Genomic DNA, 24869 nt, shown 5'->3' on the forward strand with positions numbered 1-24869 from the left:
GCATAACTATAATATTTTATCTGGTGTCTTTTAAAGTAATGCCAAGTCTATGGCCACTACTTAGTTATATACTTGAGTTGTTTTTTTTTTTTTTTTTGTAGTTTTTTTTTATTAGTTGTATAAATGTTTTAGTTTGACATTTGAGCATTCATAGGAATTAGGCTACATTGCTCATTTATCATTTAGATATCTAGTAGAGTTAGAAACAACCCAATCATCCTCTTTTTGCGTGTGTATGTGTGTGTGTGTGACAGAGACAAAGAGAGAGTCAGATAGAAGGATAGATAGGGACAGACAGACAGGAAGGGAGAGAGATGAGAAGCATCAATTCTTCGTTGTGGCACTTTAGTTCATTGATTGCTTTCTCATATGTGCCTTGACTGGGGGGGCTACAGCAGACCATGTGACCTCTTACTCAAGCAAGCAACTTTGGGCTCAAGCTGGTGAGCTTTGCTCAAACCAGATGAGCCTACAGTGGAGCCTGCGACCTCGGGGTTTCCAACCTGGGTCCTCCTCGTCCTAGTGTGATGCTCTGTCCACTACGCCACTGCTTGGTCAGGCCCAATCATCCTCTTTAAAGCATGTAACTTTTCATTTTTGAATCTCAGTGACTCGTAAATGGGCTCTTCTCTCAAAGAAACATCTCCAAGGCATAAAGTATAGATAGAAAAATAAAAGCAATATACCCTTTAATCGTTTCTCTCCACTTGAAAAATAATTATAATAATAGGTCAGGACCAGTAAAGTCAAAATACATTTGAAATATATATATTTGCTAACGCTTTTTTCCCCATAATATATATTTTTTGTGAGTCAGTAGGACCTTATTGGTACAGCAGACAGTGTTCTGCATTAACCCTGTGGGCCATGTTGGCGCGTGGCCAGATTGCCACTCCTGCACGCTGTGCTTGGTTCATCTTGGCAGCCTTAGGAAACTGGCTATCGCTTAGAGGAAGAAAAGAGGCTTAGGAGTTTGGGGGGGGGGTTACCTGGTCAGTTTGGGGTCTGTGTGGGCTATCCAGGAGCAGGTATATTCACGTGAAGCTGGGTTTGTAGGCGGGGAACTAAATAGGGGAAAAGACGGAGGCCAAGGTCACAGCCCAGACTAGGCCCCCAGAGTCTTGGGAACACTAAGCCGATGGAGTAGAGTACATATTATGCATTTATTTGTGTCCCCTTCTGTATATACTTGACATCTTTCCAAAATCTGGTATTTTACAGGACTCCCCTGGCAGTCAGCTCTACTCTTCACATACTTTAAACATAATCAGTTTAAACATGCAGCTCTTCACTTAAAGTATTAGCCAGTTGCCTCAGACATGAGTGGCATTTTCTAAAAATGTTATTCAAGAATAATGTGTGGAACACCTGGCAATTAGCATTTTGTTGATTTGCTTTTAGCTTGCAATTACCAGAAAATAATTCCTTCTTTATAGTAGGGAACCTCATTATCAGAAGGTAAGAAAAGCGAAACTCATTTTCCTGTGTCAATATAATTAACGAATCACCTTCGCTTGAAAAGAAGCTCATATTTACTTTTATCATGTAGGCACATTAGTATTGGCATCACAGTGCTTTCTAGTTGGTCTTAATTTACTTAATTCATTTGTTTTTAAATTTTTTTCGTTGATGAGAGAGAGAGGGAAGCATCAACTCGTTATTCCACTTAGTTGTTCTTTAGTATACACTCATTGATTGCTTCTTGTACGCACCCTGACCAGGGATTGAACCCACCACCTCTGTACGCCCCGGGACAATGCTCTATCCACTGACCCACCTGGCCAGGGCCTACTTAATTCATTTTTAGACAGAATAAATTAGTCCATCTTAATCGTATTGTTTAATACTCTAAATATTGTGCAAATTCATTCCAATAGTAGGATAGGGAGAATAAAAATCAGTGTAATGATTTCTCTCAGTTATCACTGTTGTCTGTTTAGTATCATGGTTTTTTTTTATAACTTTATTTGATTTATTATAGAAAAGTGTTTATAACCATATAGAATTGAGGCCAAGTGCACTCTGAGGACAGCTAGATATGTAAGATACACTTCCTGATCTTTTTCAAGGGCTCTCTGAGATGCATACTTTTAGAACTTTGAGTTTCTCAGGAGAGAGTTTAATATTCCTTCATATTGTTTGGCAAATCGTAGGAGAACTTGACCATTCATCCTATCTTCATTAGAATTATTTTGCACATTAGAAATATTATTAATAATTTTCTGGTTAATACTTTAAAATCATAATCATCCTTAAACTCTTGTGAATATTTACATTTGTTCTTATTTTTATAGTCTATGTATATATGCCTTTAATAACTAGAAAAATAAATGTCTGAATGCATTCATTGAATATTTCTTGAATTTAAAAAACAGTTTTCAAAATAAGGTTTGCTTTCTAATTGCAGGTGGCCTGCATGCAGTTTATAAATGCCCTTGTCACTTCTCCTTATGAGCTTGATTTTCGAATCCATTTAAGAAATGAAATCTTCCGTTCAGGACTAAAGACAATATTACCAGTAAGTTGAATGTACACATTTATTATGCTGATAAACTTTAACATATTTCTTTCTTTGTACAAAAGAACACTGCTCACAAAAATTAGGAGAGATTTTATCACTTCCTATTCATTTTGAAATATCCCCTGATTTTTGTGAGCAGTTATACTTGCAACAGAGTCAGTAAATATGCCTTGCTATTTTTTTTGTAAAGCATTAAACTTTTTGTAAGCTTTTTAGTATTGCAATGATATCAGTGTTTATATACAGCTGAGGATTCAGAATGCAACTGGTGATGTGTCCAGAGTGCTGTTTTTCCTTCTTGAGGTCAAAAGGGAACCTCTTTTCTTTGTAATGTAAATACTAAGAACATAAGAAAGATGAACTTTTTTTTTTGGCAGTTTCAACTTTTCATTTATTGCTTTTTTTTCTTTGATAACTTAGATTTATTTCATTTATATCTGGCATGCATAGGCATAGAATGCTGCTTAGTATATTCTGGACACATTACTTAAGATTGGTATTCTTGTTACAGTGCTAGGGGAACTTCGCTAAAGAAAAGGTTTATTTCTGGAATGTGAACATTTGCTCTAATTATGATACCATTGAAAACATTTTAAAAAATTTTAATGAAAATTCAATACTGGGGTAACATTGATCAATAAGAGTACATAGGTTTTAGGTAAACATCTCCATAGCATTTGAACTGTTGATTGTGTTGTGTGTACATTTTGAAATAATTTTATAGGTTTGAGCTGAGATAAATGAGCAGCCTGATTCTTTAAATACAAATACAACGACTGTGACTTTATATTTTATTTACCCATGTGTAAGATGGTCCCATGTATAAGACACACCTTAATTTTGGGGCCTGAAATTTGAAAAAAAATATATTACATAAAGTAATTGAACTCAAGTTTTATTCATCATAAAATTCATGCAACTGTTCATCACTGTCAAAACTCCCATCCATTAGCTTGTCCTCATCTGTGTCTGATGACAAATCACTGTCTTCAACAATGAACATAAAAACAAGTGCAAAAAAGCAGGAAATGCAAGTAAAAAAAGTACAACCACTATAAGATGAAGCCAGTTTTTAGACCCCAAATTAAAATAAAGTGCATGTTATACATGTGGAAATACGGTAGTATGTTAACTGCAGAGCGTTTTGGGTCCAGATCCTAGCATTGTTAATGGAGACAAGTAAAATCTCACTATTCTCTTCATTTAAGCTACTCAGGTCATAGCTGAGAAGCAAGAAGTAAAAGTAAGGGTGGAAAAAAAATACTGAGGAAAGAAAAACACAAAACAAAACATATGTCAATGAGCATGTAGGTAAGACTCAGGGTAGTAGAAATACCAAAACCAGGGACATTTCTTACTGAGGAGTGAGCATGTAGCCCGTGTCAGCTACTTGTGTTGTAATAGTCCTAACTGAAAGTGGTTGAAACGCATCGTCATAAAATGGACGAGTGGGTCTATTGAAACCAATTTTAATCAGATGTATGACTGGGTCTATTTCAGAAATTTCTGTGTCAGTTCCACTTTGAATGGTTCTTTAACCCCTGAATTGAAAAACCAAGGAATGCGTTGAAATGAATCAAAGCAACATTTTAAATGTTCTGTAGAGAGGTTTCAATATGCAGTTAACATGGGCACATTATGTAACTAGTTATAGTGTGTGCAACACATTTATTCTTGTTTGGTCACAAATCTTTCTTCATGAAAAGTTTTTGGCCTTTGGTAGCTCGAGATAATGATATAGTAATCTTGATTCTAGTTTGCTATCGAGTTGCCTACTCATTGGTTTTTCTGCTTGTCCTCCCTGCGTTAGTCCTCTGTTTCTTTCTTTTTCTTTTTTTTTCATTTTTCTGAAGAAGGAAACAGGGAGAGACAGTCAGACAGACTCCCGCATGCACCCGACCGGGATCCACCCGGCACGCCCACTAGGGGCGACGCTCTGCCCACCAGGGGGCGATGCTCTGCCCATCCTGGGTGTTGCCATGTTGCGATCAGAGCCACTCTAGCGCCTGAGGCAGAGGCCATAGAGCCATCCCCAGTGCCCGGGCCATCTTTGCTCCAATGGAGCCTTGGCTGCGGGAGGGGAAGAGAGAGACAGAGAGGAAGGAGAGGGGAAGGGGTGGAGAAGCAAATGGGTGCTTCTCCTGTGTGCCCTGGCCGGGAATCGAACCCGGGTCCTCCGCACGTTAGGCCGACGCTCTACCGCTGAGCCAACTGGCCAGGGAAGTCCTCTGTTTCTAGGAGAGGAATATAGTGGTCTCTCGTCTATTGCAGGGGTTTCCAGAATGCCCCGCAATAGGCAAAAATCCGCGAAGTAACGACCTTATATTTATTTTATTATTTATATGTATTTTAAGGCTTTATAAACCCTCCCCACAGTCTTATAAACCTTTTTCACACTGTCATTAACCTTTCCCACACTTACTTTGCTTATTTTACAGCAAAAATAATTAAAATAATAAATATGTATATAAATACCTATATACCACAAAATCCTGTGATACAGCAAAAAATCGGCAAAACAAAGATAGACATACACAGTATAAAAGTTTGCAATACAGTGAGACTGTGAAAAGTGAACCGCGACGTGGCGAGGGACAACTGTAATGCCTTTGGGCCCTTTTGCTTCCTGTAGCCGTTCATGAGCATCCTCTACTCGTTCACTAATATGCCATGCTTTTCTGCCTCAGTTGCTGTTATTACCATTCCCTCTTTTATCCCCCTGTGTCTATTTATAATTGAATGTCCATTTTCTGCCTTATACTACTGAATGGCTGGTCAGGAGAACTGTGACTCTCATTTTAATTTATTAAAGTCCTCATCTTTTCAGAAAGAGTGTGGACCGAATGTAGCTGTCACACTTACCTTTTGCATTTTTGTCTGGATGTCTAATTTCTGCTGGGTTCAGTGGTCTCGTGGTGTATATTCCTTTGATTACAGTGACAGCTAAGATACCGCCTCAGTGTTTCTAAGCAACACTTTCCCATTGGCCTTATAGCCGTATAAAAAGCTTTTTATGGCACTATGTACTTCTTAATATCTGTATTCTTAAAATAAGCTTCCAGTTACATTTTTCTTAAAGTATCACATCTGTTTAATATGCCTGGCTTCTCAGATCTCTGTGGTTCTGAAGCAGGAGAAAGATGGAAAGTCTAGAATTGAACTTACAAGGATTCTCAATTGCTTTCTTCTCCCTAAAGCAATGGGGTGAAATATGGCTAAATACGACCCTGGTTCTCAACCAGTATATTGATCATGTCCCCCTCAAAAGAGATTATCGAGATCACATTGAGGTTGGTTTGAAAAAATATAAATCTTAGGTATTTCTGATGTGGAAGAAGAGAATCTGAATTCAGGCGGACTCTGAGATTAGGCATTCATTCTTTAATAACATAGATTTCACTGCTGCTGCTTCTGTCCTTTTAATTTTATTATCGCAATATGGGCCAAAGGCCAGATTGATCACACTTTCCAATCGGGGTGCATGCGGGAATCTGTCTCTCTGCCTCCCCTGCTCTCACTTAATTAAAAGAAGTTAAAACTCATGGACACAAACAACAATGTGGTATTTACGTGGGGGAGGGTAGAAGAGAGTATGGGTGAAGAAATGGTGAGGGACAAAGAGTTGACTGGGGCAGGTAAACACACAATATGGTGTGCGGAGATGTGTTGTGCAATTGGGCACCTGAACCCATGTAATCATGTTAACCAGTGTTACCGCAATTAAGTTAAATTTAAAAATAACAAGCAATAGTAATAAATTTGAGACTTCAAAAGAGTAAGGAAAGCTTTGTCCATATTTTAAAAGAGATTAAGAATGCCAGGTGCCTATAGGCACAACTGCTTACTATCATTTTCCTTCTCATATCGAATTTCCCTAATATTTTCCTACTTTAATTAAATAAAAGGTGGATAGAGACTTCATAAGAAATCAATATAAGTTAACTACAGAGAAATTACTATTTTAAGATGCACTTAACATGTCAGCTATCTTAACTCGCTATTTAAATATTTAAATTTGAACCACTAGAATTTATAATAACATAAAACCTGTTTTACACATTCAGTGAAACAATAATGTAAAAATACATGAGTCTTTAAAATCTTTACTTTTTCCTATTATTATTTCATATCCCATTCTAACAAGAGGAGCTCCCTAATTATTCAGAATACAGTAGCCACTTAGATGTGGCCATAGCTAATATCAATATTAGTCATTGGCATATGGATAAAAAATTATTACTATCTGGAATCATTAAATGATAAGGAAGACCAGTTCTTAGTATTTCAGTAACCCCTAAGATGATCATAATATTATAGTAGAATGAAACTTCTTTTCATAGAATTATAAGACTTCTCAAGGACAGTTATTTTAATTGTAGTCTGTAAAATGTATTTTCAAAATTCCCCCATCTCTATGGAAAAATTACTGTGTTTAAAGGGAGTTTATATGTCATTTATGTGAAAAATTTACTTTTCATAAATTTGATTTTGTAATTTAGGGTAAATGAGTCGTTAAGTACTACACAGCGATTTTTAAAATAGTAATTTCTCTGTAGTTAACTTATATTGATTTCTTATGAAGTCTCTATCCACCTTTTATTTAATTAAAGTAGGAAAATATTAGGGAAATTCGATATGAGAAGGAAAATGATAGTAAGCAGTTGTGCCTATAGGTACCTGGCATTTTTAATCTCTTTTAAAATATGGACAAAGCTTTCCTTACTCTTTTGAAGTCTCAAATTTATTACTATTGCTTGTTATTTTTAAATTTAACTTAATTGGGGTGACACTGGTTAACATAATTACACAGGTTTCAGGTGCCCGATTCCACAACACATCTCCGCACACCATATTGTGTGTTTACCTGCCCCAGTCAACTCTTTGTCCCTCACCATTTCTTCACCCATACTCTCTTCTACCCTCCCCCATGTAAATACCACATTGTTGTTTGTGTCCATGAGTTTTAACTTTTTTTAACTGAGAGCAGGGGAGGCAGAGAGACAGATTCCTGCATGCACCCCAACTGGAATCCACCCGGCAAGCCCCTATGGGAGAAATCTCTGTCCTTCTGGGGCGTTGCTCCATTGCTCGGCCACTGAGTCATTTTTAGTGCTTGAGGCAGGAGGCCAGGGAGCCATCCTCAGTGCCTGGGGCCAACTCGAGCCATGGCTGTGGTGGGAGGGGGAGAGAAAGAAAGAGGGAGGAAGGGAGGGAGCAGTTTGTTGCTTCTCCTGTGTGCCCTGACCAGAAATTGGATCCAGGATACCCACAAGCTATGCTGATGCTCTACCACTGAGCAAACTTGCCAGAGTGTTATTTTTATCCTTTTTTGCTCTATCTTTGTACCTCCCTCACCCACCCCTCATACCCTCTGACAGCTGTCAGCCTGCTCTCTATTACTTGACCGGTGATCAGTCATTTATTGGTAATGGACTTTGGTTTCCTTAGAAGTATACTTTATTGTAGAGAATTTTATGTTTCGGAGAATCTGCCTAAAATGTTCCACAACATGTTTACAATATTTCACCTAATTAGTAGTAGTGTCATTTAATAATTTTATAGTATCCTACATTTCTAAACATAAAACCTTTAGTTTTGCATTTTCATTTACTTTTATAGGTTATCTGTCAGCTTTGTAGTAAATAAAAATTTATTAATTTATTAAATTATTATTTTATAAAGAACTTATGGATGTATCTTTCAAGGTTGGACAATTGACTGAAAGAAAGTTTTATGCATGTGTATGTATGTATCAATATATATGCATATGTATTTATTTTAATGGACATTTTAAATAAGCTATTTGCAAGATGTTACATTTATACACATCCATATTTGTATATTTTGCTGTATATGTTCACATACTATACTTGTTATATAATGTGTTATCCTAATTTAAAACATTAAACATTTCACCTATTATTTTTACTGATGATTCCATTTTTATTAAATTTATTGGTGATGTTGATTATTTTCTGAAAATATTTCAATTATGCATGTTGATCCCATGTTTTATAAAGTTCTGATGCTATTTAAATTACAGTTTTTAACTTGGATGTTTTCTTTTTCAAACATAGTTGAATGTGTTCAAGTTTTATAGTGAGCTTCTAAGAAAAAATAGAATGTAACAAAAATAATGAAAGGTTTATATTCTAAAATGTGTTAACGGTTGGTTCTGTGATGACCAGCTTATTGGGTGTGTCTGGCTTCTGCTGTTTTCTGAACAGAGCTCGCACATCGCCTGCAACTATGACCCACCAATGTTAGACAGTTTGCATTCCAGTAAATTTCTTCATTCCCCTACAAAGTGGAAAACTAGACCTAAAGCAAGTTATTAGTCAAAAGGAAACTAGCATTAATACATTTATTGATTATACATTGATATGAAATTATATAGATATATATTAATAAGTATTTTTATATGGTATTTAGGTCAATTTTCAGTGAATTATTGTTTGGGAACGTTCAAAAAGGAATATCTAGAAATTGTATAACTTTGAGTTTGGCTCCAGTATTGACTATTATGTCTCCATTTATAATTGTTCTATTGAATAAAAATAGAAAAAAGAGCATTACCCTATTTTGTTTTATGGACCTAATTTGAAGTACGCCGTGCTTGCATTTCCTTTTAGAGTTCAAGCTCAGCTCTGAAACCCTAGGCCCACTCTCGGTATCACCCTTGTGCATCCACAGTTGGGACTATCCATTTGGGTTTTGAAAGTCGCCACTTTATGGACCCATATTAAAAGATATTCCAGGTGATATATATTAAGCCCAACAATCTCTAGTGTGGCATGCTTCCAAAGATTTTGCTCCCATTATTATTTTGAAAATCATCAGAGGTTTGTAATGCATGTGCTTATAATGTACTACAAAAACAAATCTTTGATGCCCAAGTTGCTATTTTGTGATAAGGCTAAGCAAAAATGGAAGGAGGAGGAGGAGGCTGGATGTGCGGCCTGATCCAAAGTACTGGTTTTTTGCTTCATATCACAAAATATCATTTAAAATAAATTTGTTTATTTAACTTCTCACGCCATACTTGGGACTGTTGTGCTTGAATATATCCTTGTATTTCTTCTTCATTAATACAATTTATCTCTTTTTGCATTTTTTGCCAGAGGCATAAGTGAATGTTCTAACTGCATGAGTTCCTTTTGCGGTATTTGATTAGTGTGTTTAGTCCAAACGGCATCATTTAATTTGGGTTGTTAGCAATTAGTAGATTTTTTTTCCTGTTGTAAAAGTGATTGCTAATTTTTTAATATGAATAACTGAAATCTGGGGCATGAAAAGAAAATGAAGTGAATGCAATGAGGTTCTTTTACTTTAAAATAAGAAAGCATAGTACATTTACTCTCTTTCAGAAAACCACGTATGTGGGTCAATATTTGAAATTGCTTTTGTGTGTATAAATGAATAATAGCGTCTGGCCTTTATTACCAAAATATGCTGTTGTTAAACTGTTATTCATCTGCTAAGTTTTGTGTTTAAATATTAGGATCTGAAAGAAAAGGAGAATGATGAGCTCGATATTCAGTTGAGAGTATTCGATGAGAACAAAGAGGACGACCTAACCGAATTATCACATCGTCTCAATGACATTCGAGCTGAAATGGAATATCCTTTTGACAAACCAGAAAAATCACTTGGTGTCTGTTGTGAAAAAGGAATGCTGTGAAGCATTATTAGAATTCTTGTCGCAGGCCTGATTTAGATCGATTTATTTATATTAGAACCTCATTGTGATGCTGTCTTTGCAATGCATGTTGATGAGCTGTCAGACTGGGCTGATTGGTTTACACAGACTTTATTGAGACCCGCACAATGGCTTGCTGTATTATCGGTATATTCTTCTCAGTGGTCTTGAACAGAAATAGCCTAAGGAAATACACCGCAGGAATAAGGATTTGGGAGGAAAGTTCACTGAGTTCATATGCAATTATAGGTAATACACTTTTTCAGTTTATTAAATGGCACTTGGTGGAGAGATATAATTCAATTCGAATAAACTTTTTACTTGCAATCCAAATATTTTTGATTCCTTAGCAAAGCAATGTTTAGATGTGATAGTATCTGCAAGGCTGTGTGATAGAAGCTTTCAAGTCAAATCCAACCGGCATTTTATCTTCCTATGGCAATGATGTAATACGAAGTGATTTTGTATCTCAAAGGTGGTCCCACTATTGGCCATCTGTTTCATCCCCATTCAGTTTCATCCCCATTCAGTTTCTTAGTGATGGATTCCAGGAAAACTGGGAAATACTTTACAACCAACATGACCTTTGAGCTGGGCTTTCTCTTTATGATGTCTCCTTCCCTCTTCCTCCTGCACCCTCAGAAAAGCTGGAAGCCCTGTTTCCTTTCCTGAACTCCTAGAGTACTTTGTGCCTGTCTGATTCTGTATATTTCTCTGCCCCTAAGGGATTGAGGGAAGAAAGACTGTATTTTATCTTTCATTCTCCAGTGCGCCTTTCAGTGTTTCTCACATGTCAGTACTGCATAAATAGTTGTGCAAGAAATAGCAATTCCATCATAAGGAGTAATTTCTTATCCATCATCAGCAACTGTAGTCCACGTGGTTTCCAAAATATTAATTGCTTTTTGTATCAATCAGTAAATATCTTGTTTTCTTGCTTTATATAGATTTTTCATACAATCACACCTCACCATAAAGCTTTTGGGTGATTATTCTGTAGCCACTTAAAGGACCCTATGTGACTTTAACACAACAATAGATTACATTTCTTCATGTAAAGTTTTAAATGCAGGTTCACGGAGTTGAAGGTTTAGAAACAATGAAACTTTCACAGAAATACCTTAGATTTTTTTTCCTTGACTTACTTTTTCACTGATATGAATGAAGTATACCATCTTCTGTATAATATGTTGAAGGACACAGCTGCTGAAAATTACTTATTATCCATTCTGCAACATTTTTTGCTAATCAGAAATGATTATTATATCAGGTAAGAATCAGTTTTTAGAGTCCTATTTGTATAATTTGAAGTAGATGTTAAAGGAAGATTACCAATGCAGTGGGGCCCAGGCGGTATATGCATGTAATGCATGCAGAAGGCATAAAGTTATAAGAGCTTGACAACTTAAGGTAACATTTTTTAAATGTTGTTAATTTATTTTCAACTGGGCCAGCAGAATATATTTATAAAAATGGGGTACCCCAGTGATAGGACTTTTAATTGCAATGAACCTGACCAATTTTATTGACCCCGTGATGAATTATCTTTGCAAATAATGGTAACACAGTGTCCGTATTGCATTGAAGAGTCTATGGTAGAACTTTTCAGTTCTTATATATTTTAGTAAGTAAGGTTTTGTTACTATTTCTGTTTTATAGTATTGGTCTAGTAATAGATATGTTCTTTTTTTACATTTTAAAATTTTTATTTTTTATTAAGTGAGAGCAGGGGAGGCAGAGAGATAGACTCCTGTATATATCTCAACTGTGATCACCTGACAAGCCCCCTATGGGGTGATACTCTGCTCATCTGGGATGTTGCTCTGTTGCTCAGCAATGGGGTTATTTTTAGTGCTGGAGATGGAGGCCACAGTGCCATTCTCCCTGGGAGCCAACTTGCTTGAGTCAATCGAGCCATGGCTGCAGGAGGGGAAGAGAGAGAGAGACAAAGAGAGAGAAGGGAGGTGGAAGAGTGGAGAAACAAAGAGTTGCTTCTCCTAGTGCCCTGACAGAGAATTGAACCCAGGATATCCATACGCTGAGCCGATGGTCTACCACTGAGCCAACATGCCAGGACATAATAGATGTGTTCTTATCTAAAATCATAATAATGTTGGTAATTCAGTTTTATATTCAGTAATGTAATTCTTTAAAATAAAGGATTGTGAGAATAATTCATAAGGTTAGGAGTTTTAGAGTCTAGTAACTTGAAGTATAACTGAAGACAATAAAGTTAGAGACAGGTGTTTGAGTGACTGAAATTACCCATCTTTTAGTGGCCACGATCTTATGTTTAGCTATCCAAGGGACTCTGAGTTGTTCTTCACAGTCTGCTATGTGAAACATTTTGGCAACCTAGGTTTTCTGATTTCTGAAAACTCACTTTATTAACAGGAAATGGAAGGCTACCACAGAGTCAGGTACTATTGCGACATAAATTACAGCTTGAAAGCCACATAAAAACCTATTAGAGTTCAGATCAGTACAATAAGGGATGGACATCATGATATTACAGAGGCATAAAATTATGTTTAAAATATTAAATGTTATGCTTTTTTTTTTTAAAGATGGCAATACACTTGAAATTATTGTTTTCTAAAAGAAGCTATGATAATTAGAGGGGTACTGTGGCCATGTTTACTCAGTTACTTTGGGAAATTGTGTGAAGCCATCCATTTCTCAGTAGCTTTGATTTAATGAGAACTTACTCTAATGTGACATCCTTTTCAATCTGAGAAAATCCCCGTGAGGTAGAAGTGTGACAAGCACTTATATTTTACTGGGGGATAATGAAGCTTTCCTCAAAGAGAGCGGTTTTGTTTTCTTTGGTGACTCAAAAGAGTCATTGATGGGACTGATTGTAGTTCTTCAATATTATTTACCCGAAACGTGGTGATGACGTGGCAGAGCCTCAGATGTATAATATACTGTATTATTACTGATTATTATTTTTGAGACCAGCCCTATGACAAAGGACATATAAGAACAGTTAGAATCTGTTTGGCTTCATTGGGCAACTTTTAGTAGGTTGGCTAGTTATCAGGACATAATTTTCGCGAAGTTTATGTCATAATTTGGGTATAGTAGTATTTTGCTCAGATTTTTTTCTATTGAATTTATTAGCCACTTATCAATACTCAATTTTCCCCAAATATTAATGTAAAAAGTGACTTTTAAAAATTTTTCGAAATATCACCCTGGCCAATAGCTCAGTTGATTAGAGCGTCAGCCAGAAGTGCAGAGGTTGCTGGTTCAATCCCCGGTTAGGGCATATACAAGAACGGATTGACGTTCCTGTCTTTCTCTCTCCCTTCCTCTCTGGCTAAAGTCAATAAATAAAAATTAAATAAAAATTTTAAAGTCTGTAGGTGATCATTTTTAAGGCCAGGATTACCTTGGTCGATTATAGAATTAGGATATGTTTTCAAACATTGGACACTTGAAACAAATTGATGCTATAGCCATGCATATTAAGTGTATATGCATCGATAAAATGGACCTTTTAAAATGCATGAATAAGTAGATCTTTGGAACAGTTTGTGGCAAAGGTGGCTCAGTCTAGTTTTGCTAACTGTTACAGCTAATCTTGAGTAAAAGTATTGGAGTAAATTCAAGATGTTGCTTGCCACTTAATGTCAAGATGTTCACTGCTTATTGAAATTGAGACCATGTAGAGGCCCAGAACAATTTCTGTAATTCTGGCTGCAGGACTAATAGGTCATTTGTCTTCATTAACTAAATGTTCACAGTTGATTACATCACAATGGGTTTTGCACTATAACGTCAGACCATCTTAAAACTTAGGCGTATTTCTTCTAAGGTAATGTAATGACTGGAAAGATTTATTTTTTAAAAAGTGCTTGAAAAACACTGTTTTTTTTATTGTGGTGAATCACCTCTTAAGAAAATTGATTTGTATAGATAGAAAAGGTATTCAAGAAAACTTTCTCTCTCTTTTCAGGCCACAGTACTACAAAATCATTGAGGAGTGTGTATCCCAGATTGTCCTACACTGCAGTGGTATGGACCCTGATTTCAAGTATAGACAAAGAATAGACATTGATTTAACACACCTGATAGGTATGTAATATAATGCTCAGTGTCCTTTGATTGTGTTTTACACTGTTCTGTGTAATAGACACTTTTTAAAGCTAGCCCTCTCACTGAATTTCCTCTATAAATAAGTGATAGACCATTGTAACTGATTGATCATCCATGGGGACTCAATCACCATCATTGTTAATTAGGATGATCGTGAGAATTCTGACTGTATGATTGAAAATACTAACCTAGTTGATAGGTTTCGGCACTCTTGAACTCAGGTTAAAATTAATACCTCCTCCACACACAAAAAAAACATTCTATTATTATAGATGAATACCTTGCTGTTTAGAAACATGAATTTGACATCCTTTGGGCCTGGCCTGTGGTGGCGCAGTGGATGAAGTGTCGACCTGGAATGCTGAGGTTGCCGGTTCGAAACCCAGGGTTTGCCCAGGCAAGGCACATATAGGCATTGATGCTTCCTGCTCACCCCCCCTCTCTTTCTCCCTTTTTTCTCTCTAAAAATTAATAAATAAAATTTAAAAAATAATCTCTTAAAAAAAGAAACCCTTTGATTCTGTTTCTACTGGTATTTTATTCGCTTTATAGGAATCATCTGTGCAGTAGGGGGTCTAATTAGTACTATAGCTATTTTATTCATGTTCAAGTTTGAGAAAAGGAATTCAGGGTTACTGCAGTGACTTAAGACTTCTTAAGTCTATCACAGTAGATCAGTTTCTATTTTGTAGACTTCAGAGCTAGAAAAGAATTTGGGAAGATCCTGTTCATCTCTTTGGCTTGCTGAGGAAATACTGCTATATCATCCTCTACTGTTAATCAGCAGCACTTTCTGGAGCAAGGTCTGGATGATGTGAGACTTCCCTTGTGAAATGTGCTGTGCCCTCTGACCTTATCGTGAAGCAGTTTTATTTTTGCCTAATCAAAATCACTGTTGCTACGATTTAAGCATGAATTCATTTGGCTTGTCTTTAAAAGAAAAAGACAGCTGTTGAATGCCGAGCAGATGTTATTCTTCACTCCAGAGCCGAGAGCAGACTCTTAGTAATATTCAAAGATGGATTCCTTATTATTATTTATCTCATGTTATTGTTTTTTAATTTTAAAACTCCTGCTCCCTGTTTCTGGGCAATCTAGAGACTTATGTGGCATAATAAACTACCAACCTCCCTTTTCAGCTCAATACTATTACTATTTCTTCTTTCTTCTTTCTTCCTCTCCCCCTCCTCCCCCTCCTGCCCTTCTTCCCTCCTCCTCCTTCTCTCTTTCTTTCTCTCTGTCTCTATATGAAGATTTTTCATAGAACATTTTTATTATGAGCATTTTTTATGCTAACTTTAAAATAGAAGTTTGATAATTTTTCCATGTTAACCTTTAAAACGTGACTTTAAATGTCTATATAACATTCCATTTTATGGAAAAAGACCATAATCATTCTGATTAGTTCTTTCTTAAGGTACATCTAGATTTTGGGGCAGGTTCACAATTATAAATGAATCTCATATGAACATTCTTTGCATGAATGTTTGGCTCTTTCTCATAATTGCCTTTGGATTGATTACTGTAAGTGAGAGCATGAGTTTTGAAGGCAACTGCTTTTCCGAAAGTGTGCACCGGTGGTTTACTGTGCTGAGCCATTAATGTGAAGGCTGGTCTCGCTGAAAATATTTCATTGAGCTTGATAAACTCAATAATTTATTTCATATTTTGTTGAGAGAGTTATAGGGACTATTTCCAAGTATTTGTATTGGCTTCTAATCTATTATAGACTATGTTTGGCACATACACTCTTTTGTTGATTTGGCTAGCTCACTCAGTGTGCACAGACATTTGTTTTGTGTAGTGTGTGCCAGGTATTTATAATTGTATATTGGATTGGGGTGAGCTGAAGGGTCATGTGAGAGAGGACAGTCAGAGTCACAGGCCCCTTAGTCCCCGAACAAATCACTTCACACCTCTGGGCTTCAGTTTCCTCAACCTCTCAATTCAGATGAGTCAAATACATGTGTGGTTCTTAATATTGTATGGTCAGAGGCCTTTCCCAGTAGCTGATGAATGCTGTGGACCTTTCATTAGAATGTGCACATGCAGACACACATGCATGCAACACTCATGCGCACACGCATGCATGAATTCACAAAGATTTGCAGGTGCTTTAAGAACTTCTAGAAAATCTATGGAGTTCTATTTTAAGATCCCTTGGACTTGAGGAGCATAGAGCCTCTTCTCATTTCACAATTTTGTGAATCTTGTATTTTTTATATATCATATCCTATTCCTGTTTAATTTCTGACACCTTCTAATTGAATTTAAGTCAAGATTATTACCAATCATTGCCAGCCCAGCGTAGATCGGGCCCCTCTTTGACCTCAACATTTACCAATTTCCTCTTTAGTTGCTTTGCTCCAGCTACACAAGTTTTTTTTAAGAAAAAGCTTTATTGAAATGAATTGGACATGAGAAAAGCTACACATCTTTAAAGTATACCATTTGATAAAGTATTAATATTTATATACACTCAACACCATCATCAAAGTCAAGATAATAAACATCTCTGTCACCCCCAAAAGTTCTTGAATTCTTTGTATTTTCTCCTTCTCGTGGCTCCTCACCTCTCCCTACCCTGAGACAATCCCTGATTTGCTTCCTCTTTATTATAAATTAGTTTCATTTTCTAAAATTTTATATTACTAGAAATGTACATGTATTATCTTTATGCCTGGCCTCTTCATTTCATTGGAGTCGTTGTATTATATGTATCAATAGTTCATTACTTTATATAACTGAGTAGTATTCCAGCATATGGATATGGTGTGATTTGTTTATACATTTACTTGTTGATAAACATTTGAGTTCTTTCTAGTTTTAGGGTATTGTAAATAAAGCCACTATAACATTCATACAAACTCTGGGTCTAGCCATATGTTTTTATTTCTTGGGGATAAATAAATAGGTGTGGAATGGCTAGGTGAAGAGGAGACTCTGTGTATAATAATGAGAATAATGTTCAACAGAAGTTCTTTAGTTATTTTCTGGAGTATTTGACTCATTGTGAAAAGTTTAATGTTTATTTCCTCATTTGCATACTATATTCTGCCCCCATTAGAGTTATTTGAGTGAAGACTTTCATTAGGAAACCTGAATTAATGAATGTTATTATATCTCTCCCTCTATCCCTATTTTAAGGGTCATTTGGAGTCTTCTAATCTTTTTTTTTTTTTTACAGAGGCAGAGATAGACAGGGACAGACAGACAGGAATGGAGAGAGATGAGAAGCATCAATCATCAGTTTCTCGTTGCGCATTGCGACTTCTTAGTTGTTCATTGATTGCTTTCTCACATGTGCCTTGACCGTGGGCCTTCAGCAGACCGAGTAACCCCCTGCTGGAGCCAGCGACCTTGGGTCCAAGCTGGTGAGCTCTTTGCTCAAGCCAGATGAGTCGGCGCTCAAGCTAGCGACCTCGGGGTCTCGAACCTGGGTCCTTCCGCATCCCAGTCCGACGCTCTATTCACTGCGCCATCACCTGGTCAGGCTCATTTGGAGTCTTAATAATCTCAAGCATAGATTCTTGGGCACCTTTCACCCATCAAACTATAAAACAGTTTTTAAAGAATTCGATCATTATAAAAGTTGCAAAAATAATTGAGCACCTTTAAAACACTGATGATTTAGTTAAATATATGTTTGGCTGCTTGGCTTTGTGCCTCAGCAGTACTCTCATTGAATTCAGTTAGTGTGCAAAAGAAAGACAATTTGTGGTGGGTGATGTTTTATGTGTAGTCTAGGTCAATTTCCCTTCGATGGCAATTGACATATAGATGATGTTCTACATAGTGGAACTATTATTGGCAGCCATATTTTGCCTAGACAGCCAATGCCATAATTTCTAATCGTTTCTTTTTCTTTTTTGGCCAATCTTAATAGATTCTTGTGTAAATAAGGCAAAAGTTGAAGAAAGTGAACAAAAAGCCATGGAATTTTCAAAGAAGGTAAGGCTTATAAAATATTAGCCATCATTATTAAATTAATTTAATCAGTGCCACCATGTTTCTTTATGTGCAGCCCTTACAAATGTTTTTCATTTGTGTGGTGCTTTGTGTTTCTGGATTCATGTGTAACCACAGGAGATTGATTTCTTTCCTGATAATATAAGGTTGCTGTTCCCTCCTCATCACCTTTAATCCATTATGGGGGGGGGATAAAACCACTAGTCATAGTCTACTTTAGTGATAAATGAAATAAAATTAGGTTGCTGGAAGGATATAGTTAGAAGCAATCAACCAAAATATCTTCCTCCATTGCCTTCCTGCATTTCTTGCTTACAATAGGTATCTCCTTGGAGAATTGTGAGATGTTTAGCCAGTCTTTTCTTTTATTCTCTAAAGTCAGTGCTATACATGGCAACGGAATTGTGCAATTCTTTTTCTCTCTGTGTGTGTCTCTCTCTACTTAGACTTACTTTGCATTTTATAATTATTGTTTTTTATTTTATTTTATTTTTGTTAAGTGAGAGGCAAGGAGATGGAGAGACAGAATCCTGTATGCACCCCAGCTAGATTCACCTAGTAAGCCCACTACCTGGTGGTGCTCTGCCCATCTGGGGCCGTTGCTCCATTGCTTGGCGAAATATTTTAGCACCTTAGGTGAGGCCATGGAGCCATTCTCAGTGCCCAGGGCCAACTTGCTCAAACCAATAAAGCCATGGCTGTGGGAGGAGGACAGAGGAGAATGGAGGGGAAGGAATGGAGACACAGATGGTTGCTTCTCCTGTGTGCCCTGGCTGGGAATTGAACCCAGGACATCTATATGCGGGGCGATGCTCTACCATTGAGCCAACTGGTCAGGGTCATCAATTATCATTTTTTAAATGCTGCTGCTGCTTCACGTAGGCTTGGTGGAATCTGAGTTCCCTTTATGTGAATGACAGCTTTATGGATATCTTGATTCATTTCAATCTGAAAGCGTCTTTTCCTTGTTTCACAACAGCATAGTTATGGTTTTATTAGCCTCTACCCAAAGTTGCATTTTTGTGTGTTGTTGTTCTAGCCCCTATAAAGGGTTAGGGTGGCATTGCTCTGCTGTTGGTGGCAGGGAGAAAGATGGAGGCACAAGTCTAAAAGCTCTCCAGTTTTTAATCCCTGACAACAAGATAAAATGCTTACATATTGCTGTCTCTTCAAAGTTATGACTTACCTTCGAGATTAGATAATCACTTTTGCTCTCAGTCTAGAAATTATGGAGTATTACTGAAGTTACTTCAGGGCATTTGAAGAAATGTCTTTGCTCTTTCAGTCACTAGAATAGATTTTTAAGAGCTTAAGCATAAAATGTTTGTGTGAAGCTGTCATTTTTATTGGTGAAGGAAAATGTACGCTTTTGATTAATAGACCTTTATATTTCTAATGTTCTTGTTTTAAGGAGCACTTTTAAAATTCCCTTCGAAAAATCTTAGAATCGCCTTAATTTTTCACCAGCACTGTAATTAGATGCCATAAGACTGGAGCCGATTGTGATGATCTAGCAGGTGAAATGTTTTGTAAGCATATGTATGTTATGGGAAAAGGAGTCCTAAAATAATAGAAAAGAAGAGACATTTCAGTGTGTGATGCTTTATTCTCATCACTAATTTGAGAATGAAAACGTGTGGTCTCCTAGTGGTTGTCTGCATGGCTTCTCTTGTTGTAGGTGATTTTCAGAGGCAGTATAAAGCAGTTTTAAAAAAATGAGGGGAGAGCTAGAATGAGAATCAGTAGTTGTAAGACCTGATTTCAGCTTTGTCACTAATTAGCTCTGACTTGAAGTAAGCCACTTATTCTCCTTGGATCATAGTGTCTTTGTCATTAAAAGGAGTGGATAAGTTCAGTAGATTTGTAAGTAAGGAGTCTTCCTGCTCGCATATCTCGGGCTTTCCTGATTCCTTCTTCGGGCTGACTGATTGACATCACTTCAAGCAGAAACACTGTGCGCCTCTTTTCCAAAGTATTACCAAACAGGTCACTTGCAACGGAAAACTGTTCAGTGTGCTTGTGTGGACACCGTGCTTGGGAAGCACACAGGAGAAGCTAACTTTGGGAGGGAGGATGGGAGTAGAGAATCAGATGAATTTTGACAGGGAATGCAGTGAAGTGGAGAAAGCTTCATCATCTCAGTGAGCTAGGGGAAAATGTCAGTTGCTGGCTGACCTTGTCTCCTAGCTAATTTAAAGACATTAGAGAGGATTTGGACCATCCTCCATGGGACATTTTTCTAGGACTCAAGTAGACTTGAATAAAAGAACTAACTGAGTAGTATTTCAGGTTTGACCCAAACCCTGATGATCCAATATAGTCACCCACTCTTTCTTCTGACCTGGACGGAATGGCATTCTATCATTTCCAAAGGTCAATGTACTGTGAAGATGAGCATTTATTGGTCATGAGCATACTTTTGTTATTGTTTTACAATCTCCAAAGACAAATGTATACAGTAAGACATTGTTCTTTACGACAGAAATAACGTCATTGGAATACTGTCTAGACCAGGGGTCCCCAAACTTTTTACATAGGGGACCAGTTCACTGTCCCTCAGACCGTTGGAGGGCTGGACTATAAAAAAAAACACCAACTATGAACAATACCCTATGCACACTGCACATATCTTATTTTAAAGTAAAAAAAAAACACAAAACAAAACAAAATGGGAACAAATACAATATTTAAAATAAAGAACAAGTAAATTTAAATTAACAAACTGACCAGTATTTCAATGGGAACTATGGGCCTGCTTTTGGCTAATGAAATGGTCAATGTCCAGTTCCATATTTGTCACTGCTAGCCGTCACAAGTGATATGACGCGCTTCCGGATCTGTGACAACTGTGTCCCATGTCACTGGAAATAGTACTGTATGTGAGCGATGCCACCACATACCGTGCTCCTCTCACTGACCACCAATGAAAGAGGTGCTCCTTCTGGAAGTGCAGCGGGGGCCAGATAAATGGCCTCAGGGGGCCACATGCGGCCTGTGGGCCGTAGTTTGGGGACCCCTGGTCTAGACTTCTACAGTGATGTGAAGGGATACTGACAGTAACAGCACATGTTCTATAGCTGGACAGGAGCAGTGTTCGCTCTCAGTGTGCTGCATGTTTGGGCCTGTGAGTCAGGATGCAGAAAATGAGTATTTGCCATTCACATGGTCTCTTTATCTGAGCACAGTGTTTTTTTAACCTTTTTACATTTGAGGACTGGTGACAACAGGAGAATTATTTCAGAGATTGCTAATGCAAAAATCACCTTGAGCATAAGCGAATTCGACTACGATCCTGGCTCTATAATAATCTCCAATACATCAAGGGTGGTCAACTCTTCCATGGACCGGCACAAAATTTCTGGTGGACCAGTCTACGGACCAGTGGTTGCAAAGCACTGGCTTAGTACACTGTAATTTAACCTCTTATTTTCCCTCCTGTGACGTTTTAGACACGTGCTCTGGTTAACCACATGGAGGAGAATGCCATCGTGATGTACATCACTCTCTGCTGTCAAATTTCACGGGCCACTACTTTTCAGATGCTAGACAATTAAGATTATAATATAAATACCCTAATTTGTATCAATGTACATCCTCTGGAGCCTTCTAAGAAGCACAGTCTCTTTACAAGATTAAATATAGTTGAGGAGTTGAACTGCTCAATGGCTAGTTTTTTTTGTTTGTTTTGTTTTGTTTTTGTATTTTTCCGAAGCTGGAAACGGGGAGAGACAGTCAGACAGACTCCCGCATGCGCCTGACTGGGATCCACCCGGCACGCCCACCAGGGGGCGACGCTCTGCCCCTCCGGGGCGTTGCTCTGTTGTGACCAGAGCCACTCTAGTGCCTGGGGCAGAGGCCAAGGAGCCATCCCCAGCGCCTGGGCCATCTTTGCTCCAATGGAGCCTCGCTGCGGGAGGGGAAGAGAGAGACAGAGAGGAAGGAGAGAGGGGGGGTGTGAAGAAGCAGATGGGCGCTTCTCCTGTGTGCCCTGGCCGGGAATCGAACCCGGGACCCTTTGCACGCCAGGCCGACGCTCTCAATGGCTAGTTTTTAGGTTTCATTTTCGAACTGAATAAATTTGAAAATATGAGATGAAACATTCAAAAGCATGAATGTTTCAAAACCAAACTTTCACTCACAGAAACAAAAGATCCATTATTTATGAAAAGAGACTTCTCCCTTTTCCCTTTTAGAACTTTGCTCTGTATTTTTTTCAGGAGTGGAAATGAGGTTTGTTTACCCTGGGTTGAGGGCGTGTTTCTCCCTACTGTCCCTCCAGCAACCCAGGGTTGCTTAATTGCCATGGAAATAAACTCTGATTTTCTGAGTGCCCTGGGGATTTGGCAAAGCACAGACACTCCACTTATTTAATACCTGCTGTTATTGAAAGCGTCCTCAAAACTGTATTATTAAGGGTGCCTTTATGGTGGTGATCATTGCAGTTTGATGAAGAATTCACAGCTCGACAGGAAGCTCAGGCCGAACTTCAGAAAAGAGAAGAGAAAATCAAAGAGCTCGAAACCGAAATCCAGCAACTGCGAACCCAGGTAACGAAACAAGATATAGACTTTGTGTCATGTCACACCGAGTTCGATGGGAGAAAATTATCTTGTTAGGTGGAAGGAAAATATGACCAGAAGCAGGCCTTTGGCAGTTTCACATTTTCATTGAAATAACTACAGATTTGATTTTCCATGACAATAAATCATTATAATGTTTGGATAAAAGTAAGGCATTAGTTGCTTAAAGTACCCTGAACATTCTGAATGGAATATATTATATGAGCAAAACTGTTTCTGAGATGAAATTTTCATGGTGATTTGAAACATTAGATGCGTACTATTTTTTAAAAAGTAATGCTGAAGGGCTCCTTAATTTTAATTATCCTCAAAGCTTTTTTTGAGATCTTAAATCTTACCTACCATAATTTCAAAACCTAAAAACTTCACATTTACACCTACGTTCCCTATGATAAAAAGAGCCCATATCCCCTTCAAATCATAATTCGGTATCTAAATTTAAGGACTGATTAGGTCCCCTCAACACGTTTTATTTTTTAAAGGAATATTATGAAACCTAAGATAACTCCTTAACCTAGTGGATGCTTAGGTGTTGGTTGATTGACTTTGTTTCCATCAGTCTCCTGAAAAATGATGTCAGTCTCTGAAGAACTCCAAATGACTCAAGGCGGTGGCCTCTTTCTACCCTTATTCTGCTTCCCTTATCTTTATGTGATCATTTCTTTTTACTAAATCTTTCTCTTTCTTGCTATCATCTGACTTCTCTTTTTACATCCCTGAGAACTCAGTTTCTCTTTGTTCCAGACCCCCAAATGGTGATATTTCCCAGTGTTCTGTTCTCTGCTCTTCCTTTCCCTGTATGTCCTTGTACTAATACCCAGTTCAACTAATTCACATATCCCCATTTAGTAGGTGCCCAGTCTCCTGAGTTTGTCTTACCGTATTTCCCCATATATAACACACACCTTAACTTTGGGGCCTGAAATTTGAAAATATATATATATATTACATAAATATGTATTACTTACATTAAAAAAACGAGTTATTGAGCTCAAGTTTTATTCATAAAATTCATGCAATTCATCACGTGAAAAAGCAGGAAATGCAAGTAAAATACCTACCAACACTGTATAAGATGCACCCAGTTTTAGATCCCAAATTTTTTGAAAAAGGGTGTGTCTTATACATGGGGAAATATGATATATTTCCAGCTCTTTTTCTTTTCTTTTATTCTCTTTAGAAAATTAAATTTAACGGGGTGAACTGATCAATAAGAGGACATAGGTTTCAGGTAAACAGTTCTGTAGCATTTGAACTGTTAATTATGTTGTGTGTCCATCACCCAAAGTCAGATCATTTTCTGTCACCGTATATTTGTCCCTCTGTACTCTCTTCCCCCTCTCCATGTCTTGATCACCTTTCCATGTGGATGTTGAAATTACACCCATTATTTGTGGTCCCCCTTATTTCCTCACATGAGCTTCATCTCCATTCTTATTTGTTTCAGTTTTCCTGCTGACTTTTTTGATCATGAAGGCTGGAGATTTTTCTGCCTTTTTCCTGCCCTGCCACCTAACAGATTCAAGCTGGTCACTTTTTATGTCAGTTCTTTCTCCAGCATTTTCCCCTTGTGTCAAAACCCAGACCCTCTCAGAGATACTTGCATTACACCCTGCTTGGAATATTACAGTTGTTTCTTTTTTTTTTAATTTTTATTTTTAAAAAAGATTTTATTATTCATTTTAGAGAGGAGAGAGACAGAGAGAGAGAAGGGGGGGAGGAGCAAGAAGCATCAACTCCCATGTGTGCCTTGACCAGGCAAGCCTGGGGTTTCGAACCAGCGATCTCAGCATTCCAGGTCGTTGCTTTATCCACTGTGCCACCGCAGGTCAGGCTGATGTCATATCTCGATTACAAAACATGTCTGCTCCTTGGTTGTGGTTTCTTTTAGGAATGTTTCTAATAGACAGCTTCATTTCTGTATTCTTTTATTTTGCAAAGTGAGTCATTGTGATCAATAATTGCTTAAAGACTCAGATACAAATTGAACATCCAAAAA

At 37.5% G+C, this 24869-nt stretch overlaps 1 protein-coding gene and 1 non-coding gene across 4 annotated transcripts in view; one reads left to right on the forward strand and one right to left on the reverse strand.

The window, feature by feature from the left end:
* Window positions 1–24869, forward strand: part of DIAPH2 (diaphanous related formin 2) — a 1004885-nt gene that overhangs the window by 272864 nt on the left and 707152 nt on the right. For all 3 annotated transcript variants that reach the window (XM_066248744.1, XM_066248745.1, XM_066248746.1), the window contains 6 exons: window positions 2408–2518; window positions 10023–10141; window positions 11374–11490; window positions 14182–14300; window positions 18208–18272; window positions 22733–22837. In XM_066248744.1, coding sequence (XP_066104841.1) covers window positions 2408–2518; window positions 10023–10141; window positions 11374–11490; window positions 14182–14300; window positions 18208–18272; window positions 22733–22837 — 636 coding nt within the window. The remainder of the gene's footprint in view (window positions 1–2407; window positions 2519–10022; window positions 10142–11373; window positions 11491–14181; window positions 14301–18207; window positions 18273–22732; window positions 22838–24869) is intronic.
* Window positions 4668–4743, reverse strand: TRNAV-AAC (transfer RNA valine (anticodon AAC)). Its single transcript has one exon. It is a non-coding gene; the product is annotated as a tRNA-Val (tRNA).

The sequence above is a fragment of the Saccopteryx bilineata genome, chromosome X (assembly GCF_036850765.1).
Source record: "Saccopteryx bilineata isolate mSacBil1 chromosome X, mSacBil1_pri_phased_curated, whole genome shotgun sequence".
Taxonomy (NCBI): domain Eukaryota; kingdom Metazoa; phylum Chordata; class Mammalia; order Chiroptera; family Emballonuridae; genus Saccopteryx; species Saccopteryx bilineata.